The following is a 26,474-nucleotide window of genomic DNA, read 5'->3' as shown; positions in this document are numbered from 1 at the left end:
CTCTGATCACAAGGAGAGAAATTTTCAGCAGTTAAAATTTCAGCCTCTCTGACAAAGAGGTGAAAACTAAAACAAGGCATCGTATTTTCCCTTTCAAATTAGCGAAGTTTTAAAAATGATAATTCTGCCAAGGAAGCAGTGGGAAGAACATTCTCAAATAATAGTAGTGGAAGAGTGAATTAGTACAACCTCTCTGAAAAATAGTTTTGCAGAGGATTAAATATAGTAACATCTGTTGACTCAGTAATTCATCTTAAGGAACCTATCCTGAGGAAAGAATATGAAATGTCAGCAATGTAAGGAAGATCATAACCTCCATTCTAGCAAAATCCTCTGTATACCATCCTTTAGAGACTGAAGGTTATGGTTTTCCTTGTTTTGAAGAAAGAAAGTTAAAGTGAGATGTAGAATAAAGGTACCTAATTACATATGCTGAGAGCCATGTTCAGCTTTCGTAAGTTAATATTTCCAAATAGGCTGTGGCTTAGTTTCCTCTTCCAGTCCCAAAAAACGGGTGAGGGCAAGACATAGCAAAGTGAAATGGGGTGTGACAGGCTCTCCAAGCTGTCCCATCCATAGGATTTTCTTTGATAATGGAAATGTTCTATATGTGTGCTGTCCAATATGGCAGCCACTAGCCACATGTGGCTGGCTACTGAGCACTTAAAATGTGGCAACTTCCTTTTTTACTTTACTAATTTAAATTTAAATAGCCACACATGGTTAGTCACTACCTTACTGGACAACACAGCTCTGGAGCACTGGTTCTCAACCCTGAAAGTATATTAAACTTACCTGGGCTCATAGATCCACCTTAGATCAACTAAATCAAAATCTCTCAGGGTGAGACGCAGGCATCATTATTTAAATTTGCCTGAGGCAAATTAATTAAATTCTTTAAGCCTCAGTTTCCTTATCTGGGAATAAAGAAAATATAGAACCTAAGTTCATATGGTTCTTATGTGAGAATTAAATTAGATGATATGTATAAAGCTCTGGCAAAGGAGTTGTATCTTGCTATAAAGGTTAGCCGAAATTATTATTATTCTAGAATAATTCTGCTGCTATTTACAAATGGATCCTAGAGGTCACAGTTTGAAAAAATAAAGCATGCTTTTAATGGTGTATCCAGAGATGTTTAATAAATATTCATCAATGATGAATATAACATCTCATAGTTGGCTAGCTCTCCGGAAACCATATGGACAATGAAAGCTATTACGGACAAAGTTTTCCAAGGGAAATTATCTCATCGTAAAAGGCTCTATAAAATGTTAAAACACAGGTCTAATTTTGGGAGTTTGTGAAGGGCAGTTCTGGCAATTATATGAAAGGAAGAATTTCCACTTTTCGCACCTGACTACCTCCCAGTAGGTAGTGCACAAAAATTACAGCCACTGACATAGAACACGTAAGAGTTGCCCTGAGTACAGCTTCAGGGTTGACTTTCAGACAGATGGGATAAGAATGTTTTCTTTGCTTCAAAGCTTTAGGAAGTCTCTGATTTACTTTCGTACTGTAAAAGATTTCTTAGAACAATGAGTGTGAACATGAGTTAAACTAAACTATGCGACCTGTTGGCGGCAGCACCTCTGCCCACATCAGCTCTCACCTGCGCCTCCGCGATTTTAACCTCTAATTCCTTAGAAGGTATGGTTCTCATTTCCCAGGACAGGAAAATTCAGGATAAAAATGCTTTCAGGAATGTAACAAGTAATGCCAAAAGGACAAAGCAGCTCCCGATGACCAATATATGACAACTGAATGTGAAATATTTTTATAGTGTCATCATTAGTGTAAATAGTTAATAAGCTGAGCTTGTGTGAGACCCTAAGTCGGTCAGCATTCCTTTCATGAACCACATATCCTGGTCTCCACAGCAGTGGAAAATGAAGCTATTCTGGAAGGAGCTATAAAGGGACTAAACGATTTACTCTCTCCTCCATTCCTATTTGCTGAAGTAGGTGTTTGTCTGTTTGTTTCTCTGTTTGTTTGTTTCAAGCACAAAGGTAACAAGTCATTTTTGCAAAGCAATTCGGGAAACATATGACCTGACAGCAGCCTAGTCGGAAACCCAGAAGTCACTTCTTTGGCTTGTTTCACCTTAAATCTAGAAGCATCCCTTTGAAAAAATAAGCCATTTTTTCTATTTCAAAGCTGAAAAGCAAGTCTAATTTTCCACTCTCCTAGACACTGCTGAGAAAGGAAAAAAACAGACTCTTTCACATCTCATGCCAGATAAGCCTAACATTTTATTAATTAAGATGTGTCACAGAAACCCATTTATAAGTTATAGCTGCTACTGCTCATGAGAAATTCCTATAGGAATACAATGAAACAGAACAAAAGCTTTGTAGCATAAAAGCCTAAGATGATTGTTTATATCCAACACACTTAAAGTGCAGGATTAGAGAAGAGCCTCCCCAGGTCCCTCCACATGAATTCTGGTTCCCTTTACATCCACCTTCCAAGCAAATTCCCTCTCCACTTACTCCTGTCTCATGTCTGCACACGCTGCTAAGATCTTTTCAACTCCCACATGCCACTTACCCCAGCAATCAAGATTTCTCCTCCATCACCCAACACAAACTACTTCTGGTAACTAACCTCCAAGCTGCTAGACCCAGGGAACTGTACTTCTCACCACCTATTACCAGCGAGTCCTCCCTCCTTGGTGAAACCCCCTCTGCCTTTGGCTGCTCTAATACCACACTAGGCTTTCCTCCTTCTCTCTCTCCAGACAATTGTTTTCCTTTTTCGTTGGATGTTCCACCTAAGCTTTATATATTTTTGTTCCCAGATCTCATTCCTAAACTTTTTCCCTTTTGTCCTTGTTCTCCTTCCATGGATTCAAATGCCAGCGATAGTCTAACAACTTTGACATTAATTCATTTCTAGCCCTGACCTGTCTTCTAAGCTCCAGCTCTGTTATTTAAATGTCCAAAACAAAACTCACAGCCTCCCTTTCTAAGCTCCACAGAAATTGCTATACCTCAGCAGTGGGCATCACTGGTCACCCATTTGCTGATGCCAGAAACCTGAGAACCATTCCTCTCCATCTAATTTATAGCATGTCTTCTGTGCCATCTCCAGAATGCATCTCAGCCTATCTAGTTCTCTCTGCCTCTACTGCCCAGCCTAGTTAGAGCTGTCCTTGTCTCTCACGGATGACTATCACCTCATTCTAACCACTCATCTCCCCACGTTTTCCCTGGCCACCTCCAATCCATTCTTCACACAGCACAGTAATCTTTTAAAAATACATATCTAATCTTGTCACTACCTGCTTAAAACACCTCAGTGAAGGGGCATGAATGGATCCTAGAACCACCAGGTGAAAAGATAATGGGGAATAAGTCACACAATGCCAAAGCATCACTCACCAGTCACTAATGTGCAGGCTTACAACGGGACAGACAGTAGCACCCTGTAGCCAAATGACCAAACTTAGCATCACAAACAGTAGGAATCCTGACATCATGCACCTCCTGATCTGGTGCAAATGAAGTTCACAATATCAGCCATTAAGTATTCTCACAAGAAATGTTTAACTTATGTCTAACAGTTAGACTAACAAGCCAGTTTACAGGAAATATGAAGGATGAAGGAAGAAGTTAAATATGTCGACAAGGAAATGGACAAATCTAGAATATGGGACATTCCACAAGGCAAATGACCTGGACTCATCAAATGTCAATGTTGTGAGAAGAAAAAGAAAAAGAAAAGGAAGAGGATATGAGGTGGGAACTGGTCTACACAGAGAGAGACTACAAAGACATAACCAAATGTCATACATGCATCTTGATGGGATTCTGACTTTAAAACTCATATACATACATATATTTATTCATTAATATACATATACACATATATATATTGTATACATACATTCACATAGGATTTTTTGAAATAATTATGGAAATTTGAATATGAAATATTTTCCTGACTCTTGTATTAATTTCTTCAGTGATAATAGAACTGAAGTTATGGAAGTGTCCTTAACCTAAGGAAATATACACTGTATTGTTTAGTGTTAAGGTGTCAGGACATCTGCAACTTAATTTTGAATGGTATAGACAGAGGAAGAAAGTGGTACCTATATAGGGGGAGAATAATAAAGCAAATATTTTAAAGGTATGAATAAGTAAGAGGTGCCTGGATGTTGATTCTATTCTTGAACTTTTCTGTATGCTTAAGTGCATAAAATGTCATTCTAAGAAAAAGAAACCTTTTGATGACATTATGGCTCTCAGGATAAGATTTAATCTCTTTCCATGGTCTGCAAGGCCTACATAATCTGGTCCCTGCACCTCTTCAGCTTCTCTCCCAAGTGCTCCCCTGCTCCCTCTACTTCAGTCACTCTGCCTTAGTTACACACCTCCCTCAAGTCTCAAGTGAAATACCACTTTCTTCCCTAAGTCTCACAGAACTGGTTTAGAGAGGGACTTGTTTGGCTGAGGGATACCTGGGTTGGACAGGAAAACTGGGACACATAATGAAGGAGTGAGGTGGGAAACAGGGCAGGGTTCAGGAGGCAGTTCTCAGGAATGGGACAGAATGTCTTGGAGGGAGGGAGAAACAGGGATGGACCAGCTAAACTACAACATATTTGAAGATATTTTATTATATGCCTGCCTGGCTTCCTGTAATTCTCATTCATAATATTTATCATGTTTCTGTTTAAAGACTATGTGTGCAGTTATTTAATGTCTAAAATCCACACCAAACAGTAACCTTTATGCCAGTAAAGAGTAGGTCAGTTTTGCTCATCATTGTATCTCCAACATCGCACACAGTAAGTGTTCCACAAATGTTGGTTTAATGAACACCCCTAATTTGGCTTTAAAGGAGTACAATTTCAATTCAAGTGCTACTGAACTCAAGTGGTAACTGTCAATAATTACTGAAATATTTAACTAATATATTGAAAAGGGGATATTAAAAATGACTACTGGATTTAGTCTTTGAGTTGATTACTTAGATGGTTTTATGGTTATTGAACAGTTTTTTTCACCAGATTCATTGAAATGTAATCATATTCCTCTCATTTTCTGCTACTATTTTTCACCTCTCTATTTTCTCTGTATGCCATCAACAGGTGTTAAGAGACAGAATGTTGTGCACTAATAACTTTATGTTAAGCTTTGGTTGGTAGCTCAGTAGGTTCCAGCCTGGCTCTTGAAGCAGCCAGGTACACAGAACCCATAGGTTTAGAATCCAAACACATCAGTAAGTTTGACACAAGAAGCATCCCCATCATTGTATGCCATTTGTTAAAAGATGGAGCAGATGAGAAAATGTAAATTGATTAAACACAGATCCAGCTCCTCTGTTAGATTACCAATAACTATTAGAACAATAACTGCTGACTGTGGCTTCTTTTATGCCAATACAGATGTATAAAATTACAGTGGAGAACATAATTGGTATATAAATGTATGATCACTTATGTAAGAATGTGGCCTTATTATAGTTTATTTATAGGATCCATCTAGCTGAACAACTACATTTTGTATAGAACTCAAGAATAATACAACCCTGGTTTTACCTGTATGATTAGTAAAAACATGCAGTTTCAGGTGTTCGGATAATTTCTCTTGGTCTTGAAGATCATCACATCCAAAGTTGACAAGACTAAAAGCGTAAAGGATAATAAACTGTGAACGCATTTAAAAATAAGTTCCCTCACAAAGGATAATAACCACTATAGTAAACCCACAAAACCAGAGATGTGTCTCTAAGAAATTGAAGTAGATAATGTGCTTTTTGTTAAAAATTTTTGTAAAACATTAGTTCAAAAATAATACATGGTGCATAAATGGCATGGTCCTGCCAACAGAGAAAAAAAATACTGCTTTCCACTTGCATTTTTGTAACTCTTTTCTGATTTAGAGAACCAAATATACTATGCCTAAAATAAGCACAACTAAATGTTGACGGGTAACAAAGCTAGTGAAATATTTAACAGCTTAGGATTGTTTACTCTAAGTCAAGAAGACTTTCATTTCTTTGTGCACTGATGGCCTTGTGTCAGTTTTTTCAAAAGTGTCTTATGTTTTTACTACATATAAAACTGCCTGGGGAAAAAAAACTTTATAGTTTGTGTAAAAAGGTAAAGAGATGTAAAGTAAAGCAATAGACTCAGCTGAGCTACATGTGGGCTGACCTGTGACATCCTCTTTGATGGCAACAATAAAAGGGTTCGTGTGTTTGGTTCTAAATGTAGTGTTGACTTATCAAATCCTTTCATTGAATCATAGGGAGAAGAGCACTTCCATAGATCAAAATAAATGGAGAAGCCCTATAGAAATAAATGGCTAAGAAAATAAATATGGTTGACTTTCCATAGAATAACCCTGTATTTATGCTTGATAGAGTTTATGTTCCCTATAGAGGACAGAAATATAAAGGAACACACACAGAGACAGAGTATCAAATTCTCCTTTTATCTGAATACCACAAGTTAGGTATAAATACAATCATTCTGCCCACAAAAATGAATGGTAATCTAGGAACATCTTACTTAAATTCTGAGTCGCTTACTGATATGTCCAAGGGTGCTTCAAACTGTCAAAAAAATCATGAGAAAACAAACAAAAACAATGATATTAATTGATGACAGTTCTGTAAATCAGATCAAGCCTGACAACACCATGCCTGCCTAATGATGAACCCGTTTAACCATCATCACCTTCAGAGGCCATGGCCCCAGGCCACAGCACACACAGTCCACTGGGAATATTTACACTTTACGTACAGTTACAAGCTTGATGTGTGTTTATTCTGCAAAGAGCTAACACTTGGCAAACTGCTTCAGGTTTGACTATCATAAATGGTTTGCATAAAGCCAATTGGAAGGTGAAGACTTTTATGACACAGACGACCATGTGAGGAGGGTAGACGGGAGCCTTTGGAAAAGGAGAGCGAGCAAGTCAAAAAAAGGGCAGGAGGAGCAAATGGAGTTCTTGTAATGGTGTGATGCCAGTCTGTGTTAGAAACCAATATTAATCTCTGTCAAAAAGAATAGTAACATTCTGTCCATCACAGAGAAAGATATTTATGACTTCTCGCCAAAGGCTAGTACTGCAAGTGGCTTTTCCAGGAGTGATGCTAAGATTTTTACTAATTAAACTATACCCTCAACATTGAGTTTTTTTCTTTTGCCTTATACTCAAATCTACCATCTTCACAAGTCCTTTTGGATCAAATGACCTGTTACCACTTATAGCTATCTACTACTGACCATACTTCTTACCTTGTAATGATCCTCACCCTTGTATTTATTTAATGAAAGGCATCCAGTTTGCAGAAATTTCCTGTGTGTGCTCTAATCACCTCTACTAATTGTGTTTGTTACAGAATTGAAGCCTGGAGACAGCAAGCACTATCTTATTTGCTCATATGAGTGACTGGCACCACATCAAGAATGCTAAAACGCTCCTTATAACAACAACTCTCTTCAAAAGGGGACAACATGTTACAAAATTTCCTGTAGCCAGCCATTCTCTGGACTTACCATTAAGTTAAACTTCCCATCAGCATAAAACTGGATACATTTTAAGATGCTCATTGATTTCTACAAGAGAAGACAGAGTAAGTGATAAATTACCAGAAAATCAACAAGAACACTAGTGACAAAAAGAGAAAGGGAGAAAAGGAAGCAGCCAAGAAGCATGAAAAAAAAAAGAAAACCTTTTATTTTTAATAAACCTTTATCAACTGCCCCATCAACAAAAATGTAGTGATAAATCAATTACTGTAAATGGTAATGTCAAAATTAAATTTTTCCAATAAAAACAAGGGCCAGTGTGGACTAGTTTTTACCTTCGGGTCAACGTAGTATAACCTCTGCTCTGACATATCCCACTGAGCCCAAACAAAATCCTCAGCTATTCTCTCTCTTGGGAGATGCCCAGAATGTTTAATCACCTAAAGAGGCAAAGAGATTTTAGAAATAAATATTTTAAAACATAACATTTCTAGATTTTATTAGTATTTTGCATGTTCTATCTTTATAATACATGTAAATATTTCCAGTTTAATTTTTTAGCCATCTGCTTCCCCCAACGCATACAAATGGAAAGTCTTTCCAGAAAAGACTTAAGGTGTCATTTCATTACTTGCTCTTCCCAAACACTCTATAATAAGCTACATTATTCTTGTTCCCAGTCTGACAGTGAGGCCAAGGCTGCTGAAGGCAAGGCCACACCTACCACGAAACAACAGCTGGGCCAGTAGGAGACTCAGCCTCCTCTTCCAGACATAACCCATTCAGGTGTCCCCAGACAAGAGGGTTTCACTACCAAATACAGAGGCTGTGATGTCAGTTAAAACTGAGGCCTGGAAGCTGGGACTGCTGGGCAGTGAATCCCAGATGAGCCATAAAGTCCTCATGCGGCTTTGGCCATGCCTCTTACCTTTATGTCCTGCACCATGAATATGATGATAATGCTCATCTCTCAGCAATACTTAACTACTCACCCTTCTAGACCCAGCTTAGGCATTGTCTCCTGTGCAAAAGCCTCCCTTACCTCCCTAGGATGAAGGCAAAGCTACCCCCTCTGTGTTCCTATGGTGCTTTGCCCTGCTTCTGTTACAGGCACATATTCATTAACATTCTAAGTCTACCCAATGAGTGGTGAGATCTTCTACCACACCTTTATATTCTCAATATCTTCATTATTCCCAGCACATAATAGTGCTCAAGGAATACTTTGTCAAAAGGAGGAAAATGAAATAAGGTAAGCAAGAGTAAAGTGCCAACGAAATGACAAGTATACTACAAAGTGTATTCACTTTCCTCAAAATGCTTACCAGTCAAAAGTAAAGTGTATTAGAAGAGATGAGCAAAGAAATGAAGACAGGTTGATGTGGAAGAAATGAGGAAAAAGGGAACATCAGAGTGTCAGAGTGATCCATATTCATGCCTATACCCTTTCTAATCCTAATAGGAATTTCTCCCCTGAGGCTAATGTGGAACTCCAAGGAGGCACAGGGCATGCAGAATCATGCACCTCCATTTCTTGCTTGCCTAGATTCATCACATTTAAGCAAGAGGAAAGTGATGCTGGAAAAAAATCCAAGAATACACATCAGACTCTGAACTTTGGGCAAACGGTCTTATCTCCATCTTTCTGAAATGTGTTAGGTTAGGGTAGATTTGAGAACTCTCAGACATTTATGGCCAAGAACATGATCATGAGAGTGTGGCAACACATCTCAGTTTTGTCCTCTGAGTTGGTTGGTGTGTTCCCTGTAAACATGAGGATAATTATACCACCTCTATATGCAGGGATGTTAATGACTGCAAGGAACTGCACATGGCCTTAAGAAGTGTCATCTAAGCCTTTAGGAATGAGGGCAGAGGTGCCTCACAGAGGGGCATATGTGGGTGCAAGAATGCCAAAGCTGCACTGTCTTGGGCAACAGAATCCCTTCTGGGCTGCCAACAACAGCCCCTGCCTGCACTCTCTCTGCAGTGTCCCCCATGGGTCCCTACCCCTCTGCTAAGCAGCCAGCCCTCTGTCTGTGCCCATCCCCAATTCCTGACCCCAACTTGTTCATTTCATGCTCTCCCTGAGTTCTCATCACTGGCTTTGGAAATCTGCCTTGGTCTTTCCTCTCTGGCCTGACCCTTTTCTGACCACTGGCCCTGTCCTTGCCTTGCCATCCACTTAGCTTTTTGGCAGCCCAGAGCTCCAGCCACACACTTTCTAGTTATTTTTTAGCCAGTTACTTCAGAAGCCAGTTATTTTTCAGGCTTCTTGATCTGAGGCTTTCCATCATAGATCCATAATTACTAAATGCCATTTTCTACTTCAATTTTGTTTATATAACTTTAAAGTCTTCAGAGAAAGACTATTTTGATGCAGATGCTTTAAATATTGAAGGAAGCCATGTTTAATATCAATAACACGTTAAGATCTCAAACAAACTGTCACAAAAAAGATAACCCAGTTGAAAAATAGACAAGGAAATAACTGAGCAACTTTCAGAAAAATTTGCATAGCCAATAATCACAGAAGATGTTCAAACTCAGTAATATTAAGGGAAACACAAACTAAAATAATAATGATTTCAACTTACACCCATGAAACTGGAACTTTTTTTTAAAAGGTAAATACTCTTATTAGTGGTATGGATAAAGAGAAAGGCTCTCTCACACTTTGCTTGCAAAACTATAAATTGTAAGTTTTTTGGAAAGCAATCAGGCAAAAGCTGTTGAAATTTATTAAATACATACGCCCATCTACCCATTTATCCATCCCTGAGGATTTAGCACAAAGAAATGTGAGTACTAAATATGTAAAGCTACAAAAACATTTGAGATGATTTGTAGTGCAAATAAATAAACAAAAGAAAAAAATAGGCTATGGAGTGACTGTCCATCCATGGAAGAATGGCTGCAAACCCGTGTACATCCATGCCAGGGGCTATTATGCACTTCTAAAGAGAATGAAATGGAACTATTCTAGTTGATTTGCAGGTAATTCTACAAAGTTGAATGTGGAAGGAGTAAATCATGAACAAACCCCTGGGTGTGTCAGGGGTGGGGAAGGGTGATACACAGGTACAGAGAAAAGTATGACAGGATACATGCCAGGCTGTGAACAAAAGTTGAAGGTAAAAAGCAGGAAGTGGAGAACAAGCAAAAAAAGAAAACTGGACTGTGAAAAACCCCAGTAAATACGCTATGATCCCATTTATTCTATGTCTATATATGGATCTATGTATACAAATTAGAAAAAGAAGTTACATCTCCATTTGGAAACCTATAAGGATACCCTTAATACTAAGTAGAAAGCAAAAATAAAAGCAGCAAATTAATACATATGATTCTCTTTTGGTAAAAACACCTGAATCTCTGTATATGTGCACTTAAGCTTTTGTATGTTTGCATAAGCAAGGTAATAGGTGTGGAAAAGTCACACAGGCTGTCATTAGGCACCTTGGGAGACTAAACCTGGGGATGAAGAAGCGGTAAAGGAGATAATTAACTCCTTCGTGTAGCTTGTTGTATGTCACATGAAACAACAGCAAGTCTACAATTTGGAAGACATCAGATAAAGAAAATAGTACATTTCTATAACATTAATCTTTCTTTAACATTCTAGAAATGTTGCAGTTTATGAAAAAACTGACGCAAAAGGAATGTCTAATATTTACCACTCTATTTCCCTCCTCTTGGATGAGTTGTATACGAAATTGTTCAATATCTTAAAGAGATAGAGAAAAAACAGTTATAAGCATGTTTTTATAAAAGCAATGCAGATTAAACTGTCTGGAAAATATGCACACAGACAGCAACCTCACAATCAAGATTTAAAGCAAAACCTACCTTTCTCCATCCTCCCTTCACAGTCTGTTTCAAGTCCTGCATTTACTCTGCTGACTCTATCAACACAGGAAGCGTTTAACCTTCCTGCTACCCCAGCTTCCCTCAACATGTGTTTGCCTCCCCTGTACCATCAGTCTTATTTAGGGCTAAAAAGGGTACATTTGGCAGGGCTTATCTTAAATTTCCAAGTACCAAACACCTCTTTGTATGAAAAGATCAGATAGAAAACTCATTATACAAGATTCTTGGGAGAGGTATTTTTATAGGGGTTAATTTCACATTAACAACTCTAAACACTTTAAGTCAATTTGTAGATGGTCCCTTTCAGTTAGTTTATATTCTGCTATGCTTACCTTCTGCCCATTCTAGTGGCAAACACGTGAGATAGAGAACTGAGCAAGAGCACAGGAACCAAGCACAAACTTAACCCCCCTCAAGCCTGTCCTTTCAATTATAAGTCTGCAGTTTCATCTTATAACAATGGAAGATGGCTTACTAGAAAAGATCCACCAGTAAATTCTGTCCTTTCTGCCCACCCCATCCCCCAGCTTGAAAACATTAGAGGCTGTCCCAATCTTATTTGCCATTACCTGAATTTGATCAAGTTAGTATGTGTCCTCTGGTTCGGCCATGGAATTCTAGCTTTTCACACCTTCCCTTCTCTCCACCCAAGCCTCTCTCCTTATACCATGGTTACCCACTGTGACAGCCATCCTAAAGACAGACGGACTAACGAAGGCCAAAATGACCTGCACAATCATCCTTCAAACACTCTACCATGTGATGAAAGTGGAAATCCATGTACACAGGAGCCCATTATTTCCAGGATGAGGAAGTAGAGCACAGCCTAAGGGAACAACACATGGGGACCAAAAGAAAAGCCCTTCTACAGGAGTCCTACGTCTCAAATGGATGTCAAAGGTTAGGACGTCATCTAGAAACTAGGAGATGTGCCATTCATTAAGTCTCCATATAACACGTAAAGATACACTTACATTTCTCTTCTGAAATCAGTAACAGATGGTTCTCTGGAAGAGGGTGGCTTTTAACGTGAGGATAGGTGAACTGAAAAAAGGAAATTAATCAAAATCATAAGCAACTACTTTGCTTTCACAAATATTTCAAAAGTTGTGTTTGGCCACTATACTACCACGTACTATAGAAGGGACGTGAATCACAGAAAAGTTTGGTTGAGTCAACACACACACACACACATACACACACACACACACACACACACACACACACACACACACACACACACACACAACTGCAGAAGGAAGCCAGGAGAAAGAGAGAACACTTGCAGGAGCTCAGTTTTCTAGGTGGAAACTGATTAACTGATTGCAGGTCCAACATCATTCATTTCAACAGTAAGGCTTCCTGTTTGGAATATGTGATTCTGAAGCCGATCAGGAACAATGTAAACACTTGTACAGAAAGTTCTATTTCCTGCTCACAAAGAGTGATCAATACATTTGTTGTGTAATTCAACCTAATATTTAGTTTGAGAGCCAAATAAGTGGACTTGCCACCACAGCTTCCAAGGTCCCACACACAGGAGACAAAGCACAATGTAACCAGGGACTTTCCAGGACAGGACAGTGAGTCACAGTGTGGCAATGTGGTGGAGGATGTACAAGTCTCAACGCACAGAATGACCGCCACAGGGAGAAAAGGCTCAATCCACCCCCTCCTTCTCTGGCTCGCCCATCCGTGCCCGGGCACAGGACAAAGCAGCCAGCCAGACCCATCAGGCTTGACGCCCTCCACTGAGCTAACAGGGAAAGTGGTCACATGACTGCAGTGACTTGATTCTTTCATCATCTAAAGGTAACTAAAAATCAGCAGTTTCATTTTGTAATGCGAAAGACACATTACTAGATAAGATCCACCAGGGAATTCTGGTTTCTCCCTCCACATGTGAGAGCATTATGTCAGAACGTAATTTTTTAGGCCGTTTCACAGTCGGCAGTCTCTCTAAAGACTAGGAAACATTTTAATAAAACATACAACCCGGTGCCCTAACTTTTCACAGTGATGATTTGCAAATAGAACTAGTCGATTTTTTTAAGTGTTTGTAGTCGAGTTTCCCCTTTAGAACTGAAAAACAGAACAGTAACTACATACCATTCTTCTCACAGCAGTAACTTCAAAATTATAAAATACATAGCAATGCAGAATTCAGCTATGAAAATAATGCAGAACTTACTACCTCCTGATTTGTGCACATCAAACAGGATACTTTGTGTGTTGGGACTGAAGAGAAGCAGAGACGATGACACCACATGTAATGGAGGAGCACTCAGTGCCTCAAAATGTGACAGGGCCTTCCCTGGTCTGCAGATGTGGCCTGCGCAGGCTCATAGTGCCCCGGACGAAGGTGCTGGTGAGTTCTAAACCATTGCCTGCCCTTATGTGGCAAGCAACAAGAACATGATTTAAAAAGTCCCACTTAGGTGGTGGTTGTTTTTCTTTCTGTTAAGAGTCAGCCCTAGAGCAAGGCCTGGAAGTAAGAATATAAATAGACAGCTCCAGACACAGCTCTACAATAGCATGCAAGGTTCTCTTTTTCTTTCTTTCTTTCTCTCTCTCTCTCTCTTTTTTTTTTTTTTTTTTTTTTTTTTTGCATTGTGAGCAGGAATCTATATAGATTCTATCCTGTTAAGGAAATAGGTGTCTTCACAAATATGGAGCTAGATTCTGACTATCAATATTCATTGTTGGGAGGTATACATTACAGTTGTATAGAGGGGGTCTAATTCCCCACTGGAAATATCTGGAAGACTCCAGATCAGGATCCAGACCCTGCCCATTACGGTGCTGCTGTAGTTCTTCTTTGAAAAAGGTCAAGACTGTATGTGCAGCCTTAGGGAAATACACTACTACAGATCACCATGGATGTTTTCATTTTTACAAAGAGATATAGGTTGCAGGGTAAGACTAAACTCAGAGGATGGTGAATGGTATTTCTCTACAGGAGGAGAAGCGGGGATTTGCCATGGATGCAGGTTTGGAGGAGTTTCTCTCTCCAGAGGCAAAGGCATGAGGAGCAGGGAGCAGGGCTAGGAACTGACATGGTCCGCAAGAAGAGTGGAAATTTTACTTTAATGGCTGGGGACTTTTCCTTTGGCCTATGGAGGTGGTCATGCATCATGTACTTTTAATATACTTAATTGAGAAAAAAAGTCATAACATAAAACTCACCATTTTAACTATCTTAAAGTATACAATTCAGTAGTTTTTGATATATTCACAATGTTATGCAACCACCTACTTATAAACACTTTTCCTTTTCCTGTGCTTTAATTCCTCTTAGTTGCCCTAATCCTTCCATAATGTTTCCACCACTTTTACTGCCCTGGGTGGAGATGCTGAGGAAGCCAAAAAATAGGCCAGAAAAGGGAAGTGTGCTCCACCCCACAGTCATGCCAAGGCGGATGACAGTGTAAACAGACTTCCTGGGCGGTGTTGGGGGAGGGTGGGCAGGGCCTGTGAGGAGCCCACGCCAGGCCCGATCTAGCCGCAAGCAATGGCCCACAGGGAAGCCAGAAGTGGGGGGCCAAAGTGCACAAGCAGGAGGACTGGCTGACAGTGGGGGGCTCAGGGCCGTGGGTGACGGTCGCCTCTCCTAATACACAACTACATGAGAGGGACACCCACTGGCAGGAGGCTGGGAGTAGATGAGGCAGTTTGGGTTACACAAGGAAGTTATGCTGCAACAAAACATCAACACGGATAGCTGATTCTTGTAATCGGTGGTAATTATGTTCTGTGAAGTCATCACAAACACTGGAGACCGGACAGTGACCACTGTCCCCAGGGGAAATACAAGGAGCAGCTCCTGTGAGCCTCTACTCACATGTCTGTCAACAAACGAATTACCTAACTTTATTTCATGTGTGTTTCTGTTTAAAGATACCTTATTTAATATATACTGTTGATTCATTAGCACTGAACTCACAGTAGCTAGACACTCAGGTCTGAATGAAGCTTATCTAACACACACACTGATTTTCTCTGTCCCTACACTTAGGAACCCTGCACTTAGCCCTCCACTAGCGAGGACTTTAGCAAGATGCTTGGGGGACATTTTAAACAGTGAAATAACCATCCAGAAGCCTTCAAATGAGCAAAACATGGCACTAAAAAGACCAGGAACAGGGTATTTGTTTATAATATGAGGACTGCATCGAGAAGGCAGCGTCCCCTCTCCTTACCTCAGCTGGAACATGTACATTGGGTGACAGACTTTTCACTGCTTTGCACATGTCTGCAAATGCCTGTGAAAATGCCACGAGTATTGATTTTGGAGTTACAAATAAATTTTAGTGAATAGTAGAATTAGCAAATTCAGAATGTCTAATTAATGGTGACTCTAGTCCACTTGCATTATAGGCACAGCACTTCTGCATTAATTCAAGGAATTGATAAAGTCAGGAATGAAGTCATTTTAAGTTAATTAATCACCTATATGAATACAGTAAAAAGCCATTTTTGAGCTTACCTTAGATATGTTTTGACAATCAGTATTTATCATGTAAAAACATTACACTACTATCAGACAAACCATCATAAAATGGACTCAGAGGAGTGAGGTTTGACTTTTGATTTCCATGTTTGCAAAGGAAAAGCTCATAATTTCAGCCATACCCACATACCAGGTTGCTTTGAGGATTAAATGTGACCATGGGAAAGCACTTTGTAAACACATTGCCTGTAGGTTCCATGCCTTCTGACGAATGAGGTAAGTGATAAAGGATACGCTCACTTACCTGTACCCAAATATAGCCATCCACTGCTTTTAGAACCTTCACATTGTTAATGGGGTGGATTTCAACCAGCAAAGTTAAGCACTTTGATCCTATAAAGTAAAGGTGATTTTTACTAATGAAAACCAGAACATCACCCATTGTCTGAATGTCCACATAGGTCTGAACTTTGAAAATGTAAACGTGCTGTCCATTGGATTAGCTATTCTACAAAGGTAAGTAATTTTCTCAAAAATGACTATGACTTCTCTTAATACCCCAAATACAGAAAGCATCATAAAGGAGAAGTCAATGTGCATGGAGTGGGGAGCACATTCTTGCCCATTCCTCTGCCACTTTCAGCAGAGCTTCACTGTCCCTCTTGGTTCTGAGTCTAAGCAAACACAGCTCCACTCAGCAACACTCCAATTCTGCAGCACAGTGGCAAATATTGCTTGTGCACCACAGTATAAGAGACTTCCACTGCATGAGCCTGTCACAGTGAACAGTACCCATCAGTAGGACAGGCCATGGCTCCAACTCAGGAATGGTGGTGGAGCTGCACTGGTGACCCACTTATTTCCTCAGTGCCACATCTGTGCAAACGTCATGACAGAATAGCAATCGGGAGCAAATCCCTGGACACGGGCTAGCATGGGATCAACACGGTTAACCAAAGTTAGGCCAAAAGTTCTCCTCTGCCAAGATCAAATGTCAGAAAAGAAGGAGTTGCCTTACATTTGAAGTCCTAAAGAGACTAATATGTTCAGGTGCTTTCTCAATGACTTTATTTTGAATAATCATGTACAATTTAGGGGATGGGACAGCAGCCTGGAATTGAATCAGTGCCAGTTTTCACTATTTAAGAAGGTGACATGACAGCACTGCTTAATTTTTTTTTAAGTCAAAAAGGTAAAACAATTTCTGGGATATAACCTCACGATTGCAAGAACTGGCTATCTCTGTATCTCTGCCTTCTAAAAATTACTGAAAATATTGAGTGAGTTACTATGTGGAATCAAAACTATACAATGATAAAACAATGAAGGCCAAATGTTGTTTGGTCAATGGGTATTTGTAGCTTAGGATAAAAATCCCTATGACAGGATCATACACCAATCCAAAGGGCAGTGTTTTAATAACTGGGAGAGAGGTAAAGGTGAGGTGCTTTGGGAATTTGTTTGATGACTCAAAAAATGGCCCTGGGAATAAGAAAGACATTGGTGCCAAAGAAACTTATGAAGAAAAACAAAGTAGAAATGTTCTGTAAACTGTGAGAATGATTAAAAAAACAATTTTCCTTATTATGTTATTGTAAGTGTACATGACTAAATTAAGTAGTATAAGCTGACCCTTGACTGTTACCTCTCGTGCCCTAAAAGCTTATCAATTCCAACTGGAAAAAAAGCAAAAGTGTTTTCGGGGGCAGGCAGGAAAAATAAGATCTCACCTTTTATTTGGCCTTTTTGGCAGTGAATTTGTACCCAAATGAGATAACCAGCTATTGGCTAAATTCACATGCTTTAAAATGGAACATGATTTTCAAGGATAGAAACCATCTTTCTACTCAAATTTTCCCCCTTTAGGGCAACCTAGACACTTAATGTAATTAGTATAATTATGTTAATGAGAAAAGTAATCACGTAAACAGGATTTCTCTCTATAATATACCCTGTGCTTTCATAGTGCATAGGAAGTACACTGGCTTAGGGATTCTAGAGACATTAGTTCTACTTTAAACTCCACTATGAAGCTTCCTTTTCAGCAAATCACAAAGCTTTCCTAGGCCTCAGTGCTTTGTTACTAAAAAAATAAAATGAAATGAAAACTACAGAATTAGATCATATCTACAACCACTTTCTGCTATAAAATCCCACTGTTCCATGAAGTTGTCCTAGGAATTTAGAAGATCCAGACAGCAATGGAGACTGAGAGGGCAGCACTGAAGGATAAGATAGGTCCAGACAGGATGTGGATATTACAGGAAGTAGAGACAGCAGGATTGAAATGGACAGCAGGGCTGGACCTTGAAGGCATTATGCTAAGTGAAGTAAGTCAGACAGAGAAAGATAAATACCACGTGATCTCTCTTATATATAGAATTTAAACAAAACAAACACAAAGAAACAACAATAAAAAGAGCTCATAGATACAGAGAACTGATTGGTGGTTGCAAGAGGCAGGGGGTGGAAGAAATGGGTGAGCTGTTTCTGTTGTTTTTAGTTTAAATAAACTGAATATTAATTTTTAAAAAAAGCACAGGGATAGGGCATGGCATGGGGAGGGTGGACAGTGGGCAGGTGAAGGCATGCGTGGGACGCTAACAAGGTTGGAGAGGTCCAGAAGGCCTGTTCTGAGCCGCTCTGGTCATTAGTGCCCTGGGACCAAACCACAGCCTCAACTGTCTACAAGGGTGCGCGGGGCACTGGAGAATCTCAGCAGCAGTGGAGTCCCACCCCCTGTGGTCGCCCCAATTGCTGCCTGAAGGGGATCTTCTGTGCCTTGGGGCAAATCCAACTCCACACTGGAGGTGAAGGGACAGCTAGGTTCTTCCTATGGAAGGCCACTTTCTTAATAAAACAACTCAGTGATGACCACAGCCAAGAAGAGATACTCTGCTGATAAAAACTCTGTTGTAAAGTTGGTGGACCAAGGAACCCTATCTTGTTCATATGAAAGATATTACAGTTTGTCTCATTTGCAATTGAAAAATCTCATGATAAGCAACTGAGTGTTAAACAACAGCTCGAGGCAAACTACATTTTATAATTAAATGGCGTATCAGGTCATCCATAGACAGATAAAATAAGCCTTTCCAAAATATTTGTTCAAAGCACAAAGTGCCCTCTGGTCACATCACTTCTGAAATCCTAACTGAGCAAAAGGCTTCCTCCATTCTCCGTGATCTGTCTGCACCTCATCTGTGTTGGCCTCTGGCCTCAGTTCCTACCATCCTGCCTTTTGTTCACTCCCCTCCAGGCTCACTGACCTCCTCAGTGTCCCTGAATAGCAAGTCTACCAACTATGGTCTGGCCTCAGGGCCTTTTATGCTGGCTGTTCACTGTGCCAGAAAAGGGCGTTCCTCATAGCCATGGGCTTGCTCTCTCCCTTCCTTCATTTCTGTTTAAACATTCTTCTAATAGTGGTTCCTGGAATCATCCCTCAAATAAACTGATTGCACTCAAACACGTACATCAGTATCCACGTAAGGGAAACCGAAAATAGGACAAGACATTATCTCAGGGGTCAGGATCACAATAGCCATGAGAGGTTGGCCTGGCAGGGTGGGAAGAACAAGACAGGGAAGAACATGCCAGGAATCATCCCGTTAGTGACCCGCTGAGGACTGCAGCTGCATGGTGTACACCTGAATCACCCACATAGGGCTGTAAGGGGCAGTATTTGTCCTTCAGCTCCTTGCCCCCCACTGCTCAGGGCTTACTCTGTAGGGAATCCTTTCTAACTGTACTCCAGGTGGTACACATGCAGGAGAACAGGGAGTTTCCCAAGGGCTTTGGGCCAAAAGCAAGAAATAGGCAGAGCAGCTGAGGCCCTGTCTGTCCACTTACAATTGGGTTCTCACTGCCGTGGCTGGCATAAAGGCGAGCTCAGAAGATACAGGGTATGAGATATCCAGAAAAATCATTAACAATGTTTATTCTAATATTTTTAAAGATGTGGACAGATAACTGCATTAGAGGGGTAACCAACTTTCAACTTAATAAGCATACCTGAATAGGATTTAATGTTGTAACAAATATATACAATAAAAGTAGTCTGAAAGTACATTTTATAATACACATGATCCCCACTGTTCTGCATGACAATCAGGCATAGGTGGCAGACCTCATATAAAGGTTACACTGGCTTTACTGGCATAATAAAGAATTCCTAAGGCTAAAAGGCTTAAAGCTCAGGGAGAACTGGTAGGCACACGTTGCTAATCCCAAATTCTGGATAGATGTCCAGCCTCACTGACTGGGAGGAACACAAGCAACTGGGCCTTTCTTTTTGGATAAAGGGATTTATTGCCCCAGTAGGTCGGGGTTATATCCTGGTTTTGCCCACAACTTTGTTACAGAGGTCAGGACACCAACATCTGAGACCCTATTTCTCTAAAGCTAGTTCAGAACCATCCGCCTAAAGTGAGCATCAGACCCAGTTCTAAGAGGAGCAGAGGATGCTAAGAGGAGGACACGGCACAGAGATGGAAGATGGCTGTTGTGGTTCTCGGTGATACATGGCGACAGGGAAGGTAAAGAGTAACACGGAAGTCTCTCAGAAAAAGCCACCTGCCCACCAACACCTCCCATAATCTCTTCCAATGAGGTCCCTGGGAAGGTCCTATCCAGGGTTCCCTCGCCACTCTCAGCAGGACTGCCTCACGAGCTTCCTGTGGAAAGTATGCACAAAGGGTCTTTCCACCACATGTGACTGTGGAGAATCTGACTGGTGACCATGTGAACAAAGGAAGGAGTCTAAGTGCCGAATAAACAGAACAGATAGAAGCACTCGGGATGGGAACAGTAAGGGACTGGAATGAGATCTACTAGAACAGGGGTTGAAAACCAGTAGTCCAGGGGCTGGATTCAGTCCTACGTGGTTATCATTGACTGAGCAGAATTTTTTAAAAATATCTGAGCCAACATTTAAAAATTAAATTTTTATATAAAAGTCCATAATTTTCTCTGGGTAAAATTTCAAAAGTTGGGCCCCCTGGGCTTACTGCCCCCCCTTGACATCAGGACACATGCCCCACGGGGCACTCCCACCCACCCCTGGTCCCTGTGGTCCAGCATGAGGGTAGTGATCACACAGCTCTGGCATGTCACTGTATCCCCAGCATTGTGCATACACCTGACCCACAGCACTCAGTATTTGTTGAGCTATGGACAGATGGATGATACAGAATGTTAAAAGGTGGGGCGCTGAATCATATACATAATAAACTTGAAATGGACCTAGGCAAATGAGCAGAACTGATTTTTATTTAGAACTGGTGGACTATTCATAATGCATTTACCAGATATTTTAAAAAATGGTATTCTTGAAAGAATACCAGCCTTTTACACCAGCTTTTGACCATAGGGTTCTGGTGTGTTTATTTAGTCTGAAAGTGCTAATTGTCATTTTAATACTTATGCTATTCACTGTTACTTTCTGTGCTTTCTTATTTACTTGAAAAAATAATTTAGAAAGTTTTTTATGTTTGACATGACGTTTGCCTTTTTGTTCAGAGATATAGTTATTTGGAAAAATGCTTGAAATTTGACTCAGTGGTTCACTAAATCTTCATCCATCATTAGGCACTGAAAAGTATAATTTCATTACCTGGTTCAAACTCATTCTTTCTTCCTTCTTTAGTAGATTGAACTAAACTTGCAGCTAATGGAAAAAGAAAAATATTCCATTAGCAAATGATCCATGCAGTCACTTATTACAATTTACCATTTAATACTTGAAATAAGTGAGAGCTCAAAGGATCTGTCAGTGGATGATGAAGGTAAAATATAAAGCTTCCTTTTTTGTAGGTAGACTCTACAGATTCTTTATTTCAACTCTAATCTCCCAAGAGCATCTCTTTTCAGAAAATCATTGTTGTAGAACAATCAAATATTGTAAAAATGCAATACTTCAGAACTCAAAAAATGTACTCAGTTCTTGACACGTAGCAATGAGAGTTCAACTTACCAAGCAAAGTTCTCTCGCTGTTGACAGAGCAACTGACAACTTTCAAGTCTTTCTCAAATGTATAGAGATGCTATTAAAACAAAATTATGTTTTAATTCAGAATTTCATATTAAATAGTTTTATGAATACAAATTCCCATCTAGCTCTCTACCAAGTATCACTGTGGCAAGATATTTTGGTAAAGAACCATTAATGCATCAGTTTATCCATACTGGGAAGTTACTAATTATTTTTTAAGAAACAAATCTGCTATTGTAGGCTGTGTTTCATACCAATCCCTAATTGTGAGGCAATGTAGTATAGTGGTTAAGAGCACAGACTTTGGAACTAAGGAAGAACCAGGTTGAAATCCTGGCTCTGCTACTTGCTCTGTGACTATTCAACCTCTCTTCTGCCTAGAACAACAGGAATTATAATACCTACTTCCCAAGATCTGGATTAGGTGAGATAACCCATAAAAAATACTTATTGCAATGTCTGCCACACATAATAAGCATTTGACTGCAAACAATTCTAAGTATCGAGGCAAGTGAAGTTTCAATCAAATTATATAACTATGACATCATGAACCACGTCTAAGAGTGTCACAAGGGCATTCCTCATAGGACTGATTGAGAGCATTGGTAAAATTATCTATCTTTATTTGAACTTTATTTTTTTTCTCGCATCTTGTTTGAGATGTTGCAAGATTCCATTTCCTTGAATATTAAAGAAAATGAAAATGGCCATGCAGAAGGAGGATGTGATGTGCAGATTGAGGAACTGGAAGCAGAGTTACATTAGGCAAACTCTCTGCAAATACACCCAGAGGGTAAGAAAAGGCAGTCTTAGATGTAAGGAGACAGGCTGAGAGAAACAGTGGGAAACAGAAGCATTAAGGTTATTAGTGCCTGCAGATTAAAAAAGCACTAAGAACAAACTGGAATCCTAGGCCGAAAGTTGATGAAAAATGTTGGGAAGTCAAGAAACACTTTCAGAGAACATGTTTTAAATTAGAGTGTGAATGTGAGTTAATAAGAAGGCTCTGAAGTCATGTGAGAAGTTTTGTTTTCCTTTGACTCTTGCTCTCACTGAGGGATTATAACTTATAAATAAGAAGAATTATGGATGTATACGCTTAATTTTTAATGTTTTAGTCCTTTTAATTATAAAATAACACATGAGCACAGTCTTGGAGTTTAAAACATGCAAACACTACCAAATAAAAAGTCAAAGCTCTCCATTGTGCTCTCCCAATCCCAGATCCCTCGTGTTTGTATTTTGCTCTACAGCCTTCTGAATCTTTAAAAATCAGAGTTGTTAATATATATTTATGCACATACATAGCCTAGTTTTCTTGTTAAGTTTTTTAAAAACACAGATGGAATGTATTATTCTGGCAACTTGTTTTTTTCATGTAACAAGGTATTTTGGAAAGCCTGTGCCAGTGTACATCCATACACTTTCTGATCTCTTAATAATTGTGAATTGTTTTTACATAGGCACAAAATGACTCCTTTCCATTTGCCCCAAGGATTAAACAAGGCTGTTCCATCAGCCAGTGCCTTACGCGAGTGGTTTAAGAAAAGAAGGCTGAGTTATACACGTGGATCGTTTGGAAGGAACGAGAAGCAAGGTGAGCGGAGGTTAAGCAGAAGCAGTCTCAGGGCTAGAGGTTGGTCATGAGCTCCTCGGCTTCTGGGGGCGGAGGGGAGGCACTGAGGACAGCCTTGGACCTCCTGCGTTTCTACAGAACACTGGATGATTGGTTTGAGGCAATTTTGCCTAAATCTCAAAAGACTGAGAGGCTTCAGCCAACAGTTTGTTCTAAGAGTCCTTGTGCTTTTTTTTTTTTAAAAGACAGTGGTGCCAAAGACAGAGATGGCAAAAGAGAGAAGACAAATAAATAAATACTAAATCTTTAGGAAATGAAATGAGAATCTGTATCTCTTACGGTGATTTTTACCTCATTTTGTCTGGTTTGGCAATCATATAATCCAAAGAAGACATTTCCCTTATCATCCTAAAAAAAATTTAACCAGGTGTTTATTAAATGCCATTGGTCAGGAAGTTAGGATGTTACTAGTTCTAAAACAAACCCACAATAATTAGCCAATATTAGCGACAAGAACTCTACAGGTGGCTTGCTGTGCCGTCAGAAGGGCCTGAACCTTGTTTCAGCTCGTCATACAGGCCCGAAGACCGAAATGGATTAAGTGTGTACAGCTCGGTGAATGTGGGGGACCCTGTCTACTAGGACTGAGCATAGTGAAGTAGGGAATCATTTTGTTCTTCCATTTGTTTCTTCAAGAGAATATATATGATAGATACTGGGAGTGGCTAGAACAAGTCCATGATATTTATTTACTTTTTGAATCATACAATTCTTTAAATGCAACACACTTACAGATACAACTTAAAAATAACTTTTTAAGCAAAAAAAAGTACAATAATACAGCTGTACAAACCAAATGAGCCACTGAAATTATTCTCTCATGTTTCCCTACTGTAGTAAACTTATCAGTAAAGTTAAATGTCTTTCCTTAGAATGCTCAATATTGAAAACACCATTGTTCAATAATAATTCCTCAACAATCTGAGTGTATCTGAGTCTGGACAGATGTAACAGATGTAGAGTAATCATATTTAATATTTTCCCACAGATAAAAATGTAACATATTAACTAGGCTTAGATCTTTTACTTGTCACTTTTCCTCTAGAAAAGGGAACTGATCATTTATTCAAAATACTTGAACACTATGTCAGACATTGTGTACAGTTTTGTCTTATTAAAAAAAGAAATTTCATAAGACTGAATTTCAATCACCCTCTTCAATCTTACAAAATAAAAAAAGTCTTATGTTAAAGGTTAAATCCTACAAGTCTTATTCATATTCATTACCCCTCAATAAGATAAAGCATAAGATCCTGTAAAAAGAGAATATAAGTGATTGAAATAGTAAATTCTACATTATGTGTATTTTACAATGAATAAAAGAGAGGATATAGACATACCTTATAGGTATAAATAATATTTCCATTTCTTTCAACATTTAGTACACGTAAGCTTTCATAATTATTTTCTAAAACACCTGAAACAATAAGGTAATGATAGCAAGTTAATTTTTAGCAGTAGATGTTTAAAACATACCTGACAAATACAGTATTAGTGAAAATCCAAGTACAAAAGAATACAAACTGATGAGCCCACTACAAAGAGTCTAAAAACAGGCAAAGCTAATCTATCATACTAGTCAAAATAGTAGTGACTTTTAGGACCAAGGCAAGGGGTAGTGATTGGGAGGTATCCCAAGAGAGCCTTCTAAGGTGCTTCTGATGTATTGACTAGGTGTACTGATACGCCCATTTTGCAATAATTTAATGAGTGTACTCTTGTAGTGTGCCACACATTTTCTCTGGGTGACATGAGAGAACAAAAAACACAGACAACACAGACAGACAGACAGACAATGGCTGCAGTGTTGTCTGTGTTATTTGTTCTCTCACGTCACCCAAAGAAAACGTGCGGCACACTACATACTCTTGACCTGTATACTTTTTCATGTGTATGTTATACCTCAATACCTTTTAAATACCTATTTGTTTTTGTTTCATGTATTTTGAGATACATTATTTATTAGGGGCATAAAATTTTAGAATTGTGATAGCTTCCTGGGGAACTAACTTGTTAGGAACTCAGCAGAGCTCCAGGTGTTCAGAGCAGTACATAAAAGCAATAAGCTAAAAAATGCCATCAACAGTCAGGCCTTTTATCACTTAACTGTGACAGTATAAGCGAGAGGCCAACCTAGAGAAAGCACCAACTTCTCAGGCTATTTCCCCCCTGGAACGGCATGCTGATGGAGGGGTGGTAGATCAGGGGAGCAGTGGAACCTCTTACTGGGGAGGGAGCCCCCCAAAAAGCTCCTGAAGTATTGTGGACCCAGGGACTCAAGAGAAGGACAGTGAGAAGGGCTGAGAGTGGAAAAGTACTGAGTCAAGTGGATAAAAAGTACCTTCAAGGTTCCCCTCCCTGACCTACTAAAGTGGTTTTGGCAGAGGCACCATAGGAGTATGTCTGCTGAAGGCTCCTGAGAAAGAGGCCTCTGGATAAAGGCACCGGGCTGGGGATGCAGCTCGGTAAACTGTGTACAAGATTATACAGGCCAGTCAGGGGTGCCTGAGTCCTGACGGCGACTCCCTTCAGGGACTACAGTGCACTGGCTGGGCCCCCAGTCTGCTTTGGGGAGGGCAGCTTCGCCCCATGAGCCCTGCCATGTAAGGCTTTTATAATTGCACATGGTTGGGCCTGAAAAATCACACATAGGTTTTTAACCAGGATCTGGACTACTCAACTCTTTCATCCTTATAGTGTCCTTTATCTTTAATAATTTTTTTTACTTTTAAATCTACTTTGTCTGCTAAAAGTAGAGCAGTATAGCTATATAAGCTTCCTTTTGGTTAGTACTTAGATTTTATAACTTTTTCTCTCTTTTTATTATTAATCTTCCTGTACCATCAAATATTTAAGATACATGTCTTAAAAGCAGGATCCTTTCATTAGTGTATGTAGCCCATTTAATGTAATTATTGATATATTTGGTTTATATCAATCACATTACTATTTATTTTCTATGTCACTCAACTGTTTTACTCTTTTCTTGCTCTCTTCTGGATTTTATACTTCATCCATTCCAGCCAGTTATGTTTTCCTT

General features: G+C 39.5%; 1 protein-coding gene across 13 annotated transcripts in view; it reads right to left on the bottom strand.

Annotated features, from left to right (window-relative positions):
* GSAP (gamma-secretase activating protein) overlaps positions 1-26,474 on the bottom strand; it is a 77,238-nt gene that overhangs the window by 40,651 nt on the left and 10,113 nt on the right. For 9 of the 13 annotated variants that reach the window (XR_012132352.1, XR_012132351.1, XR_012132350.1 and 6 more), the window contains exons 2-12: positions 24,775-24,851; positions 23,726-23,782; positions 21,781-21,850; positions 21,421-21,474; positions 16,114-16,202; positions 12,334-12,403; positions 11,167-11,216; positions 7,825-7,929; positions 7,517-7,576; positions 6,524-6,567; positions 5,549-5,634 (exon numbers count right to left, since the gene is read on the bottom strand). Coding sequence is in view for 9 of the 13 variants with exons in the window: in XM_073238958.1 (XP_073095059.1) it covers positions 5,549-5,634; positions 6,524-6,567; positions 7,517-7,576; positions 7,825-7,929; positions 11,167-11,216; positions 12,334-12,403; positions 16,114-16,202; positions 21,421-21,474; positions 21,781-21,850; positions 23,726-23,782; positions 24,775-24,851 (762 nt within the window). In the remaining 4 variants the exon portion in view is untranslated. The remainder of the gene's footprint in view (positions 1-5,548; positions 5,635-6,523; positions 6,568-7,516; positions 7,577-7,824; positions 7,930-11,166; positions 11,217-12,333; positions 12,404-16,113; positions 16,203-21,420; positions 21,475-21,780; positions 21,851-23,725; positions 23,783-24,774; positions 24,852-26,474) is intronic. The other 4 variants (XM_037012741.2, XM_037012721.2, XM_073238959.1 and 1 more) reach the window with 3 other exon arrangements.

Source organism: Manis javanica, chromosome 6 (genome assembly GCF_040802235.1).
Source record: "Manis javanica isolate MJ-LG chromosome 6, MJ_LKY, whole genome shotgun sequence".
NCBI lineage: Eukaryota > Metazoa > Chordata > Mammalia > Pholidota > Manidae > Manis > Manis javanica.
The sequence above is the reverse complement of the archived record's forward strand: the minus strand, read 5'-3'. Positions and strand labels throughout refer to the sequence as shown.